We start from the raw sequence: 17,903 nt of genomic DNA, 5'->3' as shown, positions 1-17,903 counted from the left end.
ATTTGTGATATTATTTTCACCAGTCTCATGAGTAAAAATATCTCAAATCTAAAAGCATGTTCATAGACAGCATTGTTTGTGAGTGCAAACAAAAAGAACTGGGAACAATTTAAATATATAGTGACATGCCCATAAATTAGAATACTAAACAGTAGTCAGAATTAGTGAAATTAATCTGATAGTATTGAGTAAAAAAAGGAAATTACTAAAGAATACATACAATAGGATCCTTTTTTAATAAGCTTCAAAAACATGCAAAGTTAGTATATTTTGAAGGGAAAGATATATGCATGGAAATGTTAAAAAGGGAAGCAAGCTTTTGTCATTAAGCATAGGCCACTTGCAGAGGGTCAGGGAATTTCTGAGGGCCAGAGAATTCCAAATAGCCTATTTGAGAAATGGAGACATGGAAGAGTACTGCTTTGCTAAGGCAAGTGGAGGAATAAATAATTTCCTCTGGCACATCTCTGTGCTGTTATGTCTGTCTTTGCTATTCAAGTTTTTGACAATAATGGCTTGTAGGCATGTGACTTTTTTCCTTATAAAACGTTTTCTGAATCGTTGAACCCAAGAATGTCGTTTAAACATGGATATTTTCTGGGAGTGACGAATCTCTGTTAATTATGTCGTTGGATGTTTTCGATTACTTTCTTAATCATACAATTCCTTTTTCGGACAACCTTGAACTATTCACGGGAAAAGAATGCTGCGCGATGGTTATTAGAGAAGAGAACTTGATAAAATGGAAAGAGTGGGGGCTTTGGAGTCCAACAGACCTGGGTTGAAAGTTTGACTTTCCCACTTACTGGCTATACTTTATCATCTCCTCTTTGCAACTTTCTCTTCCTCCTCTCCATCCAGTTGCTCAGTATCTAGTGTTATCATCTTTATCATCATCGTTAAAATCTGTAGGGAATGGTGTTGAATTACATTTTTGGAATTCAGAACAAACAAGGCACTTGTGGATTTCAGAAGGAGCCCTGTTCTTTGGTTACAGTTTAAGCTATCTATGTCTCCCCTGTAAAACTTTGTGTGAAAATAGTCAACATTACCGGTAATTATTATTTTTAAATAATAGGTGTATTGACATATAATTCACAGACCATAAATCTCACCCTTTTAAAGTATTTTTAGTGTTTTGGTGGATTTTAGTATATAATCATAGCGTTGTGCATCCATCACCACTATCTAATTCCAGAATATTTTCATCACCAAAAATAAACCTAGTACCCATTAGCAGTCACTCCCCATTCCTCTCCTTTAGCTTCTAGAACGATTAGACTAATTTACTTTCTTTCTCCATGGATTTGCCCATTCTGGATATTTCATATAAATGGAATTACATAATTTGTAGCCTTTTTTCTCTAGGTTTTTTTAAACTTAGCATTGGTCTTTTCAAGATTCACCCATGTTGTATCAGTACTGCATCCCTTTTTATTGCTGAATAATACTCAATTATGGATATGTACCGCATTGTCCATTTATCAGTTGGTGGACATTTGGATTGTTTTTACTTTTTGGCTATTGTGAAATAATGCTGCTGTGAACATTTGTGTACAAGATTTTGGGTGAACATGTTTTCACTTTTTTGGTTATACCTGGGTGTGGAATTGCTGGGTCAGATGGTAACTCTGTTTTAACATTTTGAGGGGCTATCAAACTGTTTCCAAAGTGTCTGTATCATTTTACATTTCTACCAGCAAATATGAAATTTCAGTTTCTCCATATCCTTTTCAATACTTGTTATATTCGCCAACTTTTTTATTATTATAGCCATCCTAGTGAGTGTGAAATGTTATCTCACTGTGGTTTTGATTTGCATTTCCCTAATGACTAATGCTGTTGAGCATCTTTTCATGTGCTTGCCGTTTGTGTATCTTCTTTGGAGAACTTCCTGTTCAAACCCTTTGCTCATTTTAAAATTTGGGCTGTCTTTTTGTTGTTGAGTTGTAAGAGTTCTTTATACGATATTCTGAATACAGGTCCTTTCTCAGACATATGATTTACAAATATTTTCTCTCATTCTGTGGGCTTTCTTTTCACTTGGTGGTGTCTTCCCCCCACCACCCAACTTTATCCGGTTATAATTGATGTATAACATCGTGTAAGTTTAAGGTGTACAATGTGTTGATTTGATACATAATATTTGATATATAATTGCAAAATGATTATCATCACAGCCTTAGCTAACACCTGCATTATGCCATATAATTAACATTTTTTTTTTTTTCTGAGAACATTTAAGATCTCCTTTCTTAGCAACTTTCAAGTATATAATATAGTATTATTAACTATAATCACTATGCTGAACATTAGATCCTCAGAACTGGTAGTGTGTCCTTTGAAGAACAAAAGTTTTTTAATTTTGATAAAGTCCAATTTATCTATTTTTTTTCCTTTGTTACTTCTGTTTTTGGTGTCATATTGAAGAAACTATTATCTAGTCACAGGACATGGAGATTTACTCCTGTGTTTCTCCTAAGAGTTCTGTGGTTTAGTCTGTGATGTATTTTGAGTTAATTTTGTGTACGTTGTGAGGAGTTCCAACTTCTTTTATATGTGGATACCCAGCTGTCCTAGCACCATTCATTGAAAAGGCTCCTTTGTCCCCCATTAATTTTTGGCACCCTTTCACAGATCAAGTTTCATAACTGTAAAGGTTTATTTTGAGACTTTTCAATAGTGTGTCATTGGTCTCTATTTTTGTCCTTATGCCAGTATTGCACTACCTTGATTACTGAACTTTGTAGTAAACTTTGAAATCAGGAAGTATGAGTCCTTTGAACTTTGCTCTTCTTTCTCAAGATTGTTTTGGCACCTGTGCTTCTTAAGGCAGTTATCTTTGCCATGTTTTCTTTGGAGAGACTTAATTTATAAATGTCCAAATACTTAGGAATAAAAAAAGGAGAACCGGATTGTCTATGATTGAATCAGTGACTGAATGTCTAAAAAATTCTGGTCATCGAACTACATTTATTTATTTACACGTTCTTTTGGGTGTTCACCATGTGTTAGACACTGTTAGATTGCAGGAAAACCGTGAACAAGACATGGGGTCTCTGCATGTGAGCTTAAGTTGAATCCTGGCTTTCATGTTTCTGAAAGAAGTGTGAACTTTAGATTATAAAAGCTATGGATATTATCAAAGCAGATGTACCATTAGTAGAAAGTTTACACTCTTGTCATATATGAAAGCCCTATTAATGAAAATTCTTCTTGTTATTCTGCTGGTAGGAATGAAAGTACAAATGGATATAAGAGGATGAGGGTCTTTTCATGTAGCTGTAGTGAGCACTTTGAAGAAGAAATTGCAAAAGCATCGTATGTTCTTATTTACACCTTTGTGTGCATATGTATCTCCTCCCATTTAAAAGTTCTCTTGAAGGCAAGACTTGTTTTTTTCATCTTTCTTACTCTCAGTCGCCTAACAGTATTTTGAAAATACTAGGTATTCAATATATGGTGACTGAATGGTTGAATGGGTCAGGTAAGCCATAAATGATATTGTATGGCCTTATACTAAATTAGGGTTTGTATAGCTTTTATTAGTTATCATTCTTGCTCTCAAAGATCTAGATTTAACAATTAATGTGAATATGAGACACTGAATGTGATACACCTTTACAAAAATAAGAGTTATTGAGTCATAAGTAAATTGTGTAAGTAACCTAAACAAATTTTAGCATGTATACATGTTAGGAGTTACTTGAGTCCATAAGCTGATATAAGGTGGTAGGGGAAGTCTGGAACAGAGGTAGAATTTCTTCTAGGTTTAAAAGAACTGAAGGAAAGCAGATTGGTAGAGGGAGGGGCTAAAACTTCAGGTCAAGAGGTAGTTCTCATTAGGGGTAGTACTGTCCCCTTTCCAACCAGGGCTTTTGGAAATTTGTGGATGTTTTGGTTGTCCTGGTGTTCAGGACTGCTACTGGCTTTTAGTGGTTAGGGGTCAGGGATGCTAAAGTTCCACAGTGTGAGGTTAGGGATGGTTTGGCCCCAAATCCCACTACCTCCCTGGTTGGTATATACTGGGAAGGAAATAGATTTAGCTGTACAGGGAGGAAAATAGTGTTTATGATAGTGTTTGTAAGAAGATACTGGTTTTCTTGTGCGTTTGATTTTGTTTATTTGCAATTGTGAAGGCTAAACTGGGAAATGTTTATAGTTGGGTAGAGTGGAATATAGCAACAGAACACTTTAGGATCTGGTGCAGGAATTTATACTTGATTAATTTGGATGATTTTTGATTATTCTTAACATTTTCTTTCATCTTATAGTTTTCTTTTATTTCTTTTAGAACGAGCCTCTGACCCCAGGTTATCATGGATTCCCAGCACGGGACAGCCAGGTTGGTATTTGTTATTTATAACTCAGATGGTGTGTGTGTGTGTGTGTGTGTGTGTGTGTGTGTGTGTGTCTAAGGATGCTATGATAGCGAGCATGTCCTGAAATTATTTATTTTGGAGAGTGATATGGTTAATTTCAGCAATGAATTTATACTTAGAGATATAAATAAAATATACGGGGGGGGGGCAAAAAGGTTTACAGTCGTGAATACGTGAAATAGTTTATTATGTTATTTGTTAATTATTGTACTATTTTCCATACGAACAACTGTAAGCCTACTTTTGCCCCACCCTTTATTTCTTAATCCTAAAAGCATGTAATCACCTTATTGAAATTGTGGATTTTATAGGGGGAAAAAATCACTCAAATGCAATCACAGTTGCTTTTGTTTTTCTTCTCCAGGCTAATAATTCTAAATCAGGTTTCCTTGATGCCTCATAATTCTAAATACTGGACTTGTCTCTTTATTCTCTGTCACTTAGCCCCTGCTTTCACAAATTTTTTGAACCCTGCAATAATCTGTAACAAGAAAATTCCATTCTCCTCCCTGGGGGATTCAGCCTTATGGTTTTAATCAGGGAAGGCTTGTTTGAGAGAGGGAAGTTTCTGCTGTCTTTCTTTGTTAGATAGGGAGGATGACTGGAAAAAGCCAAGGCCCTATTGTGGGTTAGAGCAGAACTGCATCCTATGAGACATCCTCTGTATGGTTTAGGTGAGTGTATAAAATGCCTTCCCTGTCTTTTGCTATTTGAAGCTTTAAGCAGATGAGGCCAGAGCAGAGTTAGGGTGGAAGAACAGGTAAGGCTACTTCAAAGAGATGATGTGGTTTAAGACACCTAGTGTCTGAAATTTACCTCCTTGCTGTTTGGGGATATTGACATTCTTTTTTAAAAAAAAAATCTTATTTATTGATTGGTTTGAGAGAGAGGAAAGAGGCAGGGGAGAGAGAGAGAAAAAAAAAGAAAGAAAGAGAAACATTGATTTGTTGTTTTACTTACTTATGCATTCATTGGGTGATTCTTGTATGTGCCCTGACTGAGGATTGAATCCACAACCTTGGTGTATCAGGATGATGCTCTAACCAACTGAGCTACCTGGCCAGGGCAGGATATTGACATTCTTCAGGAGATTTGAAAGGGCAGCTCCTAGAAATATCTTTGAATGCTTATCTACCATTCCTTGTAGGGTTGTCAAAAAAAAAAAAAAAAAAAAGGTGCCACCGTTACTAGGCTTGTCCAAGGAATAGGTGTCATCAGAGCGTCAATCCAAAGTTGACATTGTTCCCCTTCCAGGAATTAGTTGAATCTCATCAAAGCCCCTGAAGCTGATTTTAACAACTAGGATGGCCCCATAATCAATAGTCACCTCTTTGCGGGGGGGCCTCCAGATTTGAGACTATTTGCCCAGTTCTTGTACTCTTGGTGCTGGGTTGACATCAGAATGGCCCTAAGTAGGATACAGAGAACAAGGAAGAGAAAACAGGTTTTTCATACTGTGTACATTTCCCTGTGCGATCATTACCCTTGGAATTTAAGATTGTCTCTGTGAAAGTTTTTGGTGAAAGATATGGTCATTTACCCCAAATCTGAAGAGAACATAGAGGGTTTTTTTTTTTCCTTTCTTTTTGGTTTGGGTTTGCCCTAGATCTTCTGTAAGCTGTAAAATATATACCCTTTGATAGTACGAGCACATCAAAATATATGCCCTTTGATGTATTTCGTGTGCATACATCAGAAAAATATTGTTGCCTGGAAATCTGGCCCTCAAGATTCTGATTGAATAGGTCTAAGATTGGGCTTTGTCATTCAGATATTTAGCAGTTCCTATAGGTGATTCTGTTGTGCAGTCAGGTTTGTGGGCTGCTTTCAAGGAGTGATCTTTTCTGTTTCTGTACTTTTCACCTGTGACTCTTAAAGTATAAGGGATCACTCCTTAATCTAATCATGTGTACTAAAACAAGTATTTAATTATTTATGTTGCTTATAGGCTGATTTTGCATATAGGCTGATTTTAAATATAGAAAGATAAAACAAATTGAAGTGTAAAGTATGGGAATAGACTTGCTGAGTTTAAAAGAATCTGACAGGGTTCTGTATAATGCTCTGTTCTTGCTGTGGGCATTACTAATCAATAAGGAGGCAAGCAAAAGACATTAAGAGGAGTTTGTTAAAGCATAAAAAGTAGAGTCTTTGCCTGGAACTACTTATTTTTCCTTTCTTTTGCAGCAGGGACCCAGCTCTGTAACCTGTAACTCACTCTACCTCTACTGTAGGCCCGTGTAGACCCTTTGCCGTGCTTTAAAGCTTCTTCATTTACTTTGAGGCACATTCTGATGGCGACAGGTTTATTTTAGTTCATTTTCCTGGGGGTTATTTTGTTCTCTGGCTGAATCTTTGAATTTGAGATCTTAGAGTAGTATGAATAGGCAAATATTGAATAGCTGCTTGTTTTATTTGATGACCACAGAATCCAAACGAGTACTGCTAATTAATGCGCCTAACCTTCCTAACTCTCACTTTGTGCTCTGAGATTCAGGAGTCATTTATCAGTGTGAAACATAGGCCATTGAGCAGCCTAAGCTGGGCAGAGACCAAATTTCTGATCTTTACATCTCCCCAGCGTGGTTTGGCTCAGCAAATCCAGGAGCTGGGAAGTGGGGTGAAGGTGAATTTTAATTGTGTGTTATTATTTGCAGTTTTAAAGTCTTTTACTTCCTTTCTAAATAGATAGGAGCCATCCCCAGGCAGGAGTTTTATAAGCATCTACTAGTGATTTTAAAGATATAAAAATTGCAGTTTTTTGATTGGTGCAGAGCATTTTCATTGATACTGTCTCATCTCATCCTCATAACCACCTTTTGAAGTAGATAAAACAAATATTCCCTTTGGAAAGATGAGGAAACTGAGGCACAGAGAGATTAAAATGATTTACCCAAGGTAACAATGCAGGTTAGTAGCTGAGTAAGAACTAAAATTTGTCTTCTGTTGAGGGTCTTTTCCTCTACACTGGGGTTTGTCGATTCATCCAAGGAGAAATAGTTACGTGCATGTGTGCCTGCTCACTCAGTAGTACTTTATTTACCATTTGGGGGCTTCATAGACCCTTTGAAGCTCAACTATAGATCTCTAGGAGTCCATGACCGTTGGTTAAAGATTATTACAACCAAGTTCCCTAGCAGGAAGTGGGCGGACATTTCACTGTTTTAATGACCCTTTTCATCTGTTATAAAGTCCTGGCAACACACTTGAATTAAAAACCTGTGAAGGAAAGGAGGGGAAAGAAGTACCCGCGACGTTGCAGAGGTTTTGCTTTTTTATGCATGGTCACCTTAGTCTTCTTTCCCAATCAGTTAACAGGCTTAATGGGATGGCAGTCCATTGCTTTTATACAGCACTTCAAGTACTTTACTGTGCTTGCTAATGTGTTCTCTTTATGGAAATGGAGGAGACAAACATTGTTTCAGACTTACAGGGGTGAAAATCAGCTCAGAAGGCTGATTGTTTTATCTGAGGCTCTGCAGAATTTTCTGTTGATGATATGGTGCAGTGGTTTAAATTCCTAGTTGACTGTTTCTTTGTGATTGATGTGTGTGTGCATGTGTGTACATGAGTTCTCAAGTGTTTACTAAGGCTGGAATATTTTGTGGGTTTGTAATATGTTTTAAATGAGAGAGTATTTGTGTGCATTAGCTCCAGAGATTTTATATAGGAGGGTCTATATAGGAGAAGCAGCAATCTGACTAGGCTTAGTTCTGCATAGCAAGCTTACTGTTATTTGCTAACATTGTTTGTTTATTTGTGATGGCTTTCAGGGGGCTCCTGGAACATACAGTGGGAATCCTAAGGTCAGCCCCTTGTCACCTTTTGGTGCTACAACTTTATGTCTGATATAATTAGGGTGACCTTAACATTTATTATTCAAGTTGGGGCACTTTTGAGAGTGGAAAGGCATGCTAATGTTGAAATAGTCCTAGGCAAACCTGGATGAATGGGATGTATGGTCACTCTAGCTATAAAGAAAGAAATATAGTGAACTCTGAAGTAAAGTAATTGGATTTAGGATTATGACACAGTGCCTAACACTGTGGGAATGCAACATTGCTATTCACATTTGGGGTGAGAGGTGATAGCACAGACTCTTGGTTGGGTTCAGGTGTTGAGTCAGCTATATGGAAACGGGAATGTTAGTAAATTATAAAAACAAATGTTTGTAAAGTGCTTTATAGTTTATAATGTGTGCTTCCATGTATGTTTTGATCTTTACAATAGCTCTTTCCAGGTAGGTTGGGCTTTCTTACCCAGATTTTATAGATAAGAAAACCAAAGCAGAGATTTTTAATTGAATTTCCCAGTGTCACATAGATAGTAGTTTTCTTTCTTATTTGTCAGAATAGCTTATGGTTCACAATTTATCTTTTTTGTATTTTAAATATAAAGAAATAATGTCGTGGTAATTAAGCCCTTTATCTGATTTTTTAAATGCTAAGTCAGTGGCTCCTTAAAATTTTTTCCCTTCAATTTTCTAAAGTTCTGTTGAAAAGCCACAGTATGGGCATATTCAGATGATTCACGGAAACAAAGTGGGAATAGGGAATATCAAAGGAGATGTTTAAGTTTACAGATGTGACTTAAACAATTAGAGATTTAAATTCAGAGTGGCAGCCTTTTAATTTAGAGGATAAATTTAAATGACAGGGAATATTTTTTTTTCCAAAGTATTTTCCTCTCAAGAATTTTTTATTTACTTTTTTATAACCAGTTCTCTACTTTATCCCTGGAATGGACTTTATTTTAGTCTGATTTTTTGTAAATGAACTTCTGGGGATTTTAGTTATTTTGATTGGGAGCCATAGACAATGGCAAATGCATTTTCTTTCATACTCATTTGGTTTGGTGGCAAAGAAATGATGGATACTTTTCTTCCCTTGGGGAGAGTTAGAATGGAAGACATAGTGAGGATGTTCAAGTTTTTTCTTCCAATCTGGAAAAAAAAAAAGACGGCAACGACTAGTAAGCAATAGCTTTTACATTGTGATCCATTGTGTGCACGCAGGCACACACACACACACACACACATCTGTGTGAATATAACTTAGAATTAGTCTTACCAAGTAATACTTTTTTTAAAAAAATATATCTTCTTGTTTTTGTTTTTTTAATTGACTTCAGAGAGAGGAAGGGAGGGAGAGAGGGAGAGAGACAGAGAGAGAGGGAGAGAGAACATCAATGATGAGAGAATCATCATTGATCAGCTGCGTCCTGCACGCCCCCTGCTGGGGATCGAGCCCACAACCCGGGCATGTGCCCTGACCGGGAATTGAACTGCGATCTCCTGGATCCTCGGTCGATGCTCAACTGCTGAGCCACATGTGGCTGGGCGGTAATACTTATTCTTACTATGTTCTAAGCACTGTGATATTTTCCATTCTGTTTTATTCCATTAAAAAAATTGTTGATGTGACCAACAATTGATTGACCAAAGTTGATTTCCTTCCCGCACCCACTAATAAATTGCAATGTGTAGTTTTGCAAACAAAATTCTCATAATTGTTGTCCTTAAAATTATACCCGTGAAGAAACCTCGTGCCCTTGTCCTGTTCCTCATCCCCTCACCCCAGCTCTAGGAACCATTAATCTTTCTGTCTCTGGATTTGCTTATTCTAGATACTTCATATAACTGGAATCATACAATAGCTGGTCTTTTGTGACTGGCTTCTTTCACTTGACATAGCGTTTTCAAGGTTCATCATGTAGTAGCATGAGTCAGTACTTCATTCCTTTTCTGTGGGCAGAATATTACCCCATCATATGGGTTGGTATAGGAGCACTCTAGGGGAGCCGACTGCCTACCTCTGTAATTCCTGCTCCTGCAGCTCTTACAATTGGCTTCAGCCTCATAGGCCATTCTTTTCATTCTTGAACTCATCAAGCTTGATCCCAGCTGTAGGCCTGTGGAATCACTGTCTCCTCCACCTTCAGATCTGCAGTGTCCTTTGCCCAGATCCTTACCTCCTCCTCATCCAGGTCACAGATACAAAGTTTACCCCTGAGAGAAGCTTCTCTGACTGCACTAGTCTAAAGTTGTCTACATACATTACTAACTCTTCAGCCTCATTTTCCTCAAATTTCTAATCATTATCTGAAATTATCTAGTGCGGGTACTTTATTGTCTGTCTCTCCCACTAAAATAGAAGTCTGTGCAAGCTGTGACTTTGCTTAGAGCAGAGCCTGGCATTTAGAAAAAGATCAATCAATATTTGTTGAATGAATAAATTGAGTAGTGTCCTCAATTTAATGCTAAGCCTTTAAAGGTTTTAAGGAAGGAAGTGACATGATCTATTTTACATTAAAAAAGCAAAGCATTCTGGTTGCTGTGAAGAATGAATTTTAGGAAGGCCCCCCCACCAAATGCAACCTTAAACTGTCTAGGCAGTACATTTATCATTTTCTGTGTTTAATATTGATTCCAGCTAGAACTTATTTGTTGAGTGAGAAATTTTATTTTACCCCGCTGTCCCAGGTGGAGACTGGATTAAAATGACTGGTTTAGAAGCAAAATGTTTCATGCCCCTTTTGTACTTCACATTCTATAATAATTTTCTTACTGGTTCCCTATTTAACTAAAAACACTTTTGCTTTGCTTTTCAATTACAGAAAGTATGAACCCACTTTCTTTTCTTTCTACTTAGTTGTCTGGAACCCCACTTTCAATCTTTATGCAAAGGTGTATTCAAATGATTGCTTCTCTTCAGTATCTGACATCAATGGGTTGAGGTTCTTCTGAGGTGTTGCCTTGTGCCCTCTAGTGGATGAAGGGCTGGTAAATGTATCGAGTGTTCTCGAACGCTTTTCTCAAACCATGAAATCAGCTCAGGCTTACGATTGCCTTCTGCAGATAGTTTATAAGCTTTTCCCTCCTGGGAAAGACCATTTTATTTCTTCTGCTGCTTGCTGCTGTGTATTTAAATAACATGCTTATTTTGCTATTTCTTGATTTATCAACTTTAGACACTACTCTACCCATTGGCTTCCTGCTGTTGAAGATGAGAAATTAAGGTTTACGGAAACACTCTCCTTTCAAATAAGGCCCCCCCTTTTTCTTTTTGTTAAATTAGGGTTCATTATTGATTTATGATTGCATGATAATTATTATGACTATGTAAATATTTTTTATAGTTGAACCATAAAATATTATGATTACATTCCCTTATATACTTTTTTGTTTCTCCCAGAGTTACTAAATAGATACATAAATATATAGGAATAAATATATATTTAGTAATTACTTTTTTAAATGGCACTATATGAATTCCATACCATAAAGTTCACTCATTGTAAGTATATTTATTCAGTGATTTTATTAAATTTAGAGTTGTGCCACCATTACTACAGTCCAGTTTTCGAACATTTCCATTATCGCCCCCCCCCCCAAATTCTTGAATTCTTTTATAGTCAATCTCCAACTCCAGCCCTTAGGCAATCACTGATCTGCTTTCTGACTCCATAAAATTGTCTTTTCTGGACATTTCATGTAAATGGAATCGTATGATATGTATGTAGTCTTGTGTGTGACTTCTTTCATTTAGCATAATGTTTTTCAAGTTTGTCCATGTTGTTGTAAGTATCACTACATCATTACTTTTTATTGCTGAATGGTATTCCCTTATATAGATGTACCACATTTTATTAATCCATTTACCAGATGATGGATATTCGGACTGTTTTCAGTTTGGCTATTATGAATAATGCTGTTATGAACATTTGCATACAGTCTTATGTGGATATATGTTTTAATTTCTCTTGAGTAGATTTCTAGGAGTGGAATTGCTGGGGTTTATGGTAAGCTCATGCTGCACTTTTAAAGAACTTGCCAACTATTTTCCAAAGTTTCTTGGTATTAGTGACCTTTTTTATTGTAGTAAGTGTGTAGTGCTGTCTCATTGTGGCTTTAATTTTTTTTAATCCTCACCCGAGGATATGTTTTTACTGATTTTAGAGAGAGAGGAAGAGAGAAACATCAATCGGTTCCCTCCTTTACACTCCTGACCGGGGATTGAACCCACAACCTAGGTATATGCCGTGACTGGGAATTGAACCCACAGCCTTTTGGTGTACTGGACAACGCTCCAACCAACCTGAGCCACCTGGCCAGGGTTCAGCGTGGGTTAAATTTTGTTTTTCCCTAATAATTAACAATTTGGAGTACCTTGCATGTGCTTATTATTAGCCATTTATATTTCTTTGTTGAGACACCTGTTCAAGTCTTTTTATTTGGTTTGTCGTCTTATTATTGAGTTGTAAGAGTTTTTTAGATGCAGATTCTTTGTCAGGTTTACAATTTGTAAATATTTTTTCTGTTGTCAGATTTTGCAAGACAAGTTTTTCCTCCTTGCCCCAATAAAACAAAACTATGTGCTAAGTTTGGATAAACTCTGCATAACTATCATATGAAAGAGAATGTGAAAACAGGCATTGACTGTCTCTGTTCAGGCCTAGTGATTGCTCCAAGGAAGACTGACAGGTTTATAGTGGCTTTGTCTTTGGCTGACACAGCCTTCTCCAGATACTTAGTGACAGGCATGTTTGGGCAAGAAAGCTCTTCATGTAGTTAAGACACCACTGTATGCTGCTTTCTGCATGTCCTAAGGGATGTGGTATGGTAGAGGATCAGCCATGTTCATTGGCTTATTTTTTCCACTTAAGACACTGTAGCTTCTATGTAAGCCATTTCATGGAAATTTCTCAATCCCCCCCCCCCCCCCCCCCCGCCTTTGCGTTTAAGTGTCCGCTCTGCCCTTGCAGGCTGTATAACCCTGGGCAAGTTTTCCTTCTCTATGCCGCAGTCCCTTCATCTGTAAAATAGGAGTAGTATCTACTCTGAAAAGTTGTCGTAGGATTGGAGATAACATATGGAAATTTGCAGGCATGGAATGGGGTCAGATAAATCATTCTTCTCATTTATTGTACAGAAAAGAGGCCTTCGGGAAGCTTCGTGGGGGATGATTGGCTCTTACAGTCTGTCTGTCTGCCTAATCTTCTCTTTTTGGTTCTTAGTTATTCACCTTGTGAAACGAGTTATATCTGTAGGGCTGAAATTTCCAGCTCAGGAACATAGCTTTGCCATATTTTCAAGAAAAATATGTCTGTGTGAGGGAAATGAAATATGTGTAAGTTTATTTACCTAACTCTTTACAGGTCCTGGCAGTGTCAGCAGAAAAAGAGAGTACTTTTTGAGGCCTTTATGACTTGAGCAGAATCAGGTCCAAACTCAGCCAGACATTCAGGTGTCTCCAAACTTGTCTGGCTCATTGTTACCCTGTTTGTATATTTCTTCTGCTCTGTGTGTCTCCTCACAGTCCTTCAAATATGTCTTGGATATTTATTTCTTCCTACTGCCTTTTGCTTGAAATATTTCTCCATTTCCCAGCAGAATTCTAAGCATCCCTGGCTACAAACTTAACCTCCTTTATGAGCTGTTTCCTAATTGGCTCTAATTATTTGAACTCATTTAACATGTTGTCTGTAGTATGAACATTCCCATAGGGTTCAGAGCAAGTGAGTTTGGGACATACTGTTAAGACCATGAGCAAATCATTTAATTTCTTGAAGACTCAGTTTTCTCATCTGTGAAAGTGAGGATAATGGTACTATTGTAAGGCAGTTATAAGGATTAAATTTTTAAAAACTTCCTAGGTCTGCAGTGACTTACAGGTGGATGCTGTGATGCCACACTAACCTCTGCCTTTAGCTTTCCATGTAATCTAGAAGGTCTCTTCTCATCACTGGGCCTGGGTTCCTTTTTCTGTAAGAGCTCTCTTGGGTCTAATGGGTTTGATTTTGTGGTTCTTGGGAGTGTCACACTTCGTTGTGGAAACGAAAGGAGCCTTTATCACTTACCCTCTTACCTCTGAACCTCGCAGGACTGCTGCGGGTCTGTGGACAGAGCGCCTTGGGCCAGAAGCATGGAAGCGTGTTTGGCTTTGCTTCTCATCTCTTTCCGGTACTTGATTCCTCCGTCACACCCTCTCTTACACCACAGTTCGACTGCTTTCCCTCTTTTTGCTCAGTTTGGGGTTGCTGTGATTTTTAGGCTGTCAGAGTAATTTGTATTCGACTCTTGAAACAATTTTGCTTAAGTATTTTGTAAATGGATGGATCATAACTTCACTGCTTGGCTTTCTAGTAGATTGACCTAATGCTTTGTATACAGGCAACTGATTTATATTATAATGAGAGGTTTTACAGTGGCCATCAAAAAGAATTATCTGACTAAAGTTTGTTAATCACTGGGACTATTTACAAAGGAAAATTATAGAATTTCCTTTATTAGCAATTTTCAAAGTTAGGAACTTTATCTGTCTACAATTGCTCAGGCAGCAAAGTAGTTAGTAGGCTATATTCTTGCTGTAGTGGTTAGTACCAGCAAACAACAGATGGTCTTCCCACAACCAACCCTGACTACCATTTTGTGAGCTACTTTTAAGAAGCTTGATATGTCTCCTCAACCCTTTGTTCTTCAGCAGACAGCCATCTAAATCGTTCAACATGAATCTAAGTCATTCAACAAGTGATTTAGAATGAAACTAAGTAGGTAAGTAAAAGATAAGGCAAAAGGTCTCATAGTTAGCAGACAATATAGTTATGTGTTTTAATTATAGATTAAATATTTTATTAGTAGCATTAGCTGTATGCCATTATACTGAGCTGATTTAGGGTTGAGTTAGAGAGACAAAGGAATACAACAGATGACTTAAGGTCTTTGTTAGAAAATTTGGTGCCACCAGAAAATAATTTCAGCAAGTTCTATGTAATCATGCATTTATTATTTATTTATTTATTTAAAATATATCTTTATTGATTTCAGGGAGAGGGGGAGAGAGAGATAGAAACATCAATGATGAGAGAGTCATTGACCGGCTGCCTCCTGCACACCCCCACTGGGGATCGAGCCCGAAACCCAGGCATGTGCCCTGACTGGGAATCAAACTGCCATCTCCTGGATCCTAGGTCATGCTCAACCGCTGAGCCACGCCTGGCCGGGCTGTAATCATGCATTTAAACAAAGGCACAGCTCTGATCTCACTGGGGTCTCATTACTCTGCTTAGCTTTTATCTGCTGAAAACTCTAGGCTTTCCATGATCTGGCCCCAGACTTTTTCCTTCTGTGTCATAAAAGGTATTCTGTGTTCTAGACACACTCTGGGGCAGGGCAGTATAGCTTTGAAATCAAATAATGGGTTTTAATTCTAATTTCTTTACTTATGATATTTTCCACGTTTAATACAGTCTGTCCTTTGAATCCCACTTTAAGTGCTACTTTCTCCATAAAGCCTTGCCTGGTGCACTTATTTGGGAATAGACTTATAATGTCCACTGAACTCCCAAGCACATGCTTTTGTCTCTGCGGCGACACTTTGTGCATGTTAGCTTATGGTGAGCAGGTGGGATGACCCGTGCAGTTCTCTGAGAACAAGGACCCTGCCATACTTCTTCATATTCTTTTATACTCTGCACAAAGCAAATGCCCAGTAAGAATTTGGTAAAGGGATAAATTTAAAAGTAAACTTATCTTCAGCCTTCTTGAACTGGAGAGCCTACTCTGTTGGGATTTTTTTCCTATGGACAAAGGAAATAAACTTTGTTCAGACTTTTGCTAGGTTTTTATTACCTTTGCTTTTCTAGAGTGGTATGAAAAATTAATACTTAAGCTACATATCTGATCTTCATTCAGCAAGAGAGGACCTCTTACAAGTTTAATGGGTTGGTCAAGTGGATATTAAATGTAAATCTGTCATTTTATGGAGCCATAGAAGGCTCTTAAAACACTCAATAAATATCCTTATTGAATTAGCAGGATTTGTCAACGGGCCTGCCTGTGTATCTCCCACTATTAGGCTCTTTCATTGTTCCTCTAGGGCGCCATTAGCCTATGCTTTCACAGGCTTTGTGGTGCCATGTGGACCACAGAGTCATGTTGGCTGAAGATGCTTCTAGCTTCTTAGTTCTGTTATTTCGTTACAGGTACAGGGAACTCGTACATTAATTCGAGCAGGTGTGTCTTAATTTCAGAGTAACAAGTAGGGGGTCCCCATGAAAAGAGAGCTAACATGAACTAAACACTGATTATGTGCCAGGCCTTGTATAAAGCATTTAGTTAGTAGTAGTTTATTTCATCCCATTTGCAGGTGAGGAAACCAAGCTCAAGGAGATTTAAGCTATTGCCCTAGGCTATATAGCTATTAATTGGGAAGCTGGGTTTTAAATCTAAATGTGTTAGATTTCAAAGTTTACTGTTATTTTTAAAATAATTTTTAAGATTTTCAGTTACAGTTGACATACCATATTATATTAGTTTCAGGTGTACAATGTAGTGATTAGACATTTATATAATTTATGAAGTCACCGTCCCAGTAAGTGTAGGACCCATCTGACACCATGCATAGTTAAAGTACTACTCCCTGTCATCCCTGTGCCATGCTTTCCCCACCCCGTGACTGCAGTTGTAACTGGCAGTTTGTGTCTTAATCTCTTTCCATTTTTGCCCATCCTCCTCACTCCTGTCCTGTCTGGCAACCATCAAGATTTCAAAGTTTATGATATTTCTACTTTGTACATGTCTTTTACTTACTTATTTTTAATTGCATACTTATTTTTTTTACATTTTACTTGTATGTTTGATTTTTCTTTGGTCAGCAACAAATATTTCCCTATTTTCTCCCCTCCCCAGCACTTTACTGAGGTGATAATTCTGTATTATATTTCTATAATCCTGTGTAACAGTTTCATATTCATTCTCATTTGATCTTACTGAGACCCCAGTGTGGTCTGTGTGCAGGGGGTCAGAGTTCTAATCTCCATTGGTAGATGAGGACATTAAGCTTTCCAATTTTGTGAGAAATTTGTCAAAGGTGCTAATAAGTGGCATAGAGCTTAGCTTTTGAGGAGTTACACTGTCAAACTAAATTTTCAAACAGCAAATTCTCTTTTTCAAACAAATTATATAGACACAATATATAAAAAATATAGGTGGGGTGGTCCTAGTAGGAAAGTTATGGAAGACCTGAGCCCCGCCCTCTGGACTTCCCTTCGCCTGTGAGGCTGCCCAGCTGACTGAACACAGTTTAAAAACCACTGGGGAATGCTCAGAGAACTTTGGTATCAGACAGGTCCAGACTCAATTTCTAGTTTGGGCCTGATGTTTAACCTCTTATGTCTTAGGCTTGGTTCCTCATTTATAAAATGGGAATGCTTTTATAGGATTGCTGATAAATAGCAACTGAAAACCATGTGAAAACCTAGCACAGTGCCCTCTGCATTTCTGGAGCAGAGATCAGGTTGTCAGGCAGTATAGGTCATCCACTCACCCTGTGCAGGACTCCTGCTAAATTTGTAGGGAGCTCACTGCTGAGACTGGGCCTCTATAGAACTTATAACCCAGTACTTTGACTTGATGACTGAAGGTTCACACCTCACATTTATTAATAGTTTAGAACAGGAATGGGCAAAGATTTTCTGCAAAGGATCAGAGAGAAATATTTTAGGCTTTTTGGGCCATACAGT

At 37.7% G+C, this 17,903-nt stretch overlaps 1 protein-coding gene across 10 annotated transcripts in view; it reads left to right on the top strand.

Moving 5' to 3' along the window:
- RBFOX2 (RNA binding fox-1 homolog 2) overlaps positions 1–17,903 on the top strand; it is a 249,203-nt gene that overhangs the window by 77,321 nt on the left and 153,979 nt on the right. For all 10 annotated transcript variants that reach the window (XM_081129945.1, XM_081129941.1, XM_081129943.1 and 7 more), the window contains exon 2: positions 4,295–4,345. In XM_081129945.1, coding sequence (XP_080986071.1) covers positions 4,295–4,345 — 51 coding nt within the window. The remainder of the gene's footprint in view (positions 1–4,294; positions 4,346–17,903) is intronic.

Source organism: Miniopterus schreibersii (genome assembly GCF_964146895.1).
Source record: "Miniopterus schreibersii genome assembly, chromosome: 2".
NCBI classification, from domain to species: domain Eukaryota; kingdom Metazoa; phylum Chordata; class Mammalia; order Chiroptera; family Miniopteridae; genus Miniopterus; species Miniopterus schreibersii.
Note: the sequence above shows the minus strand (reverse complement) of the source record. Positions and strands in the feature narration are given on the sequence as shown.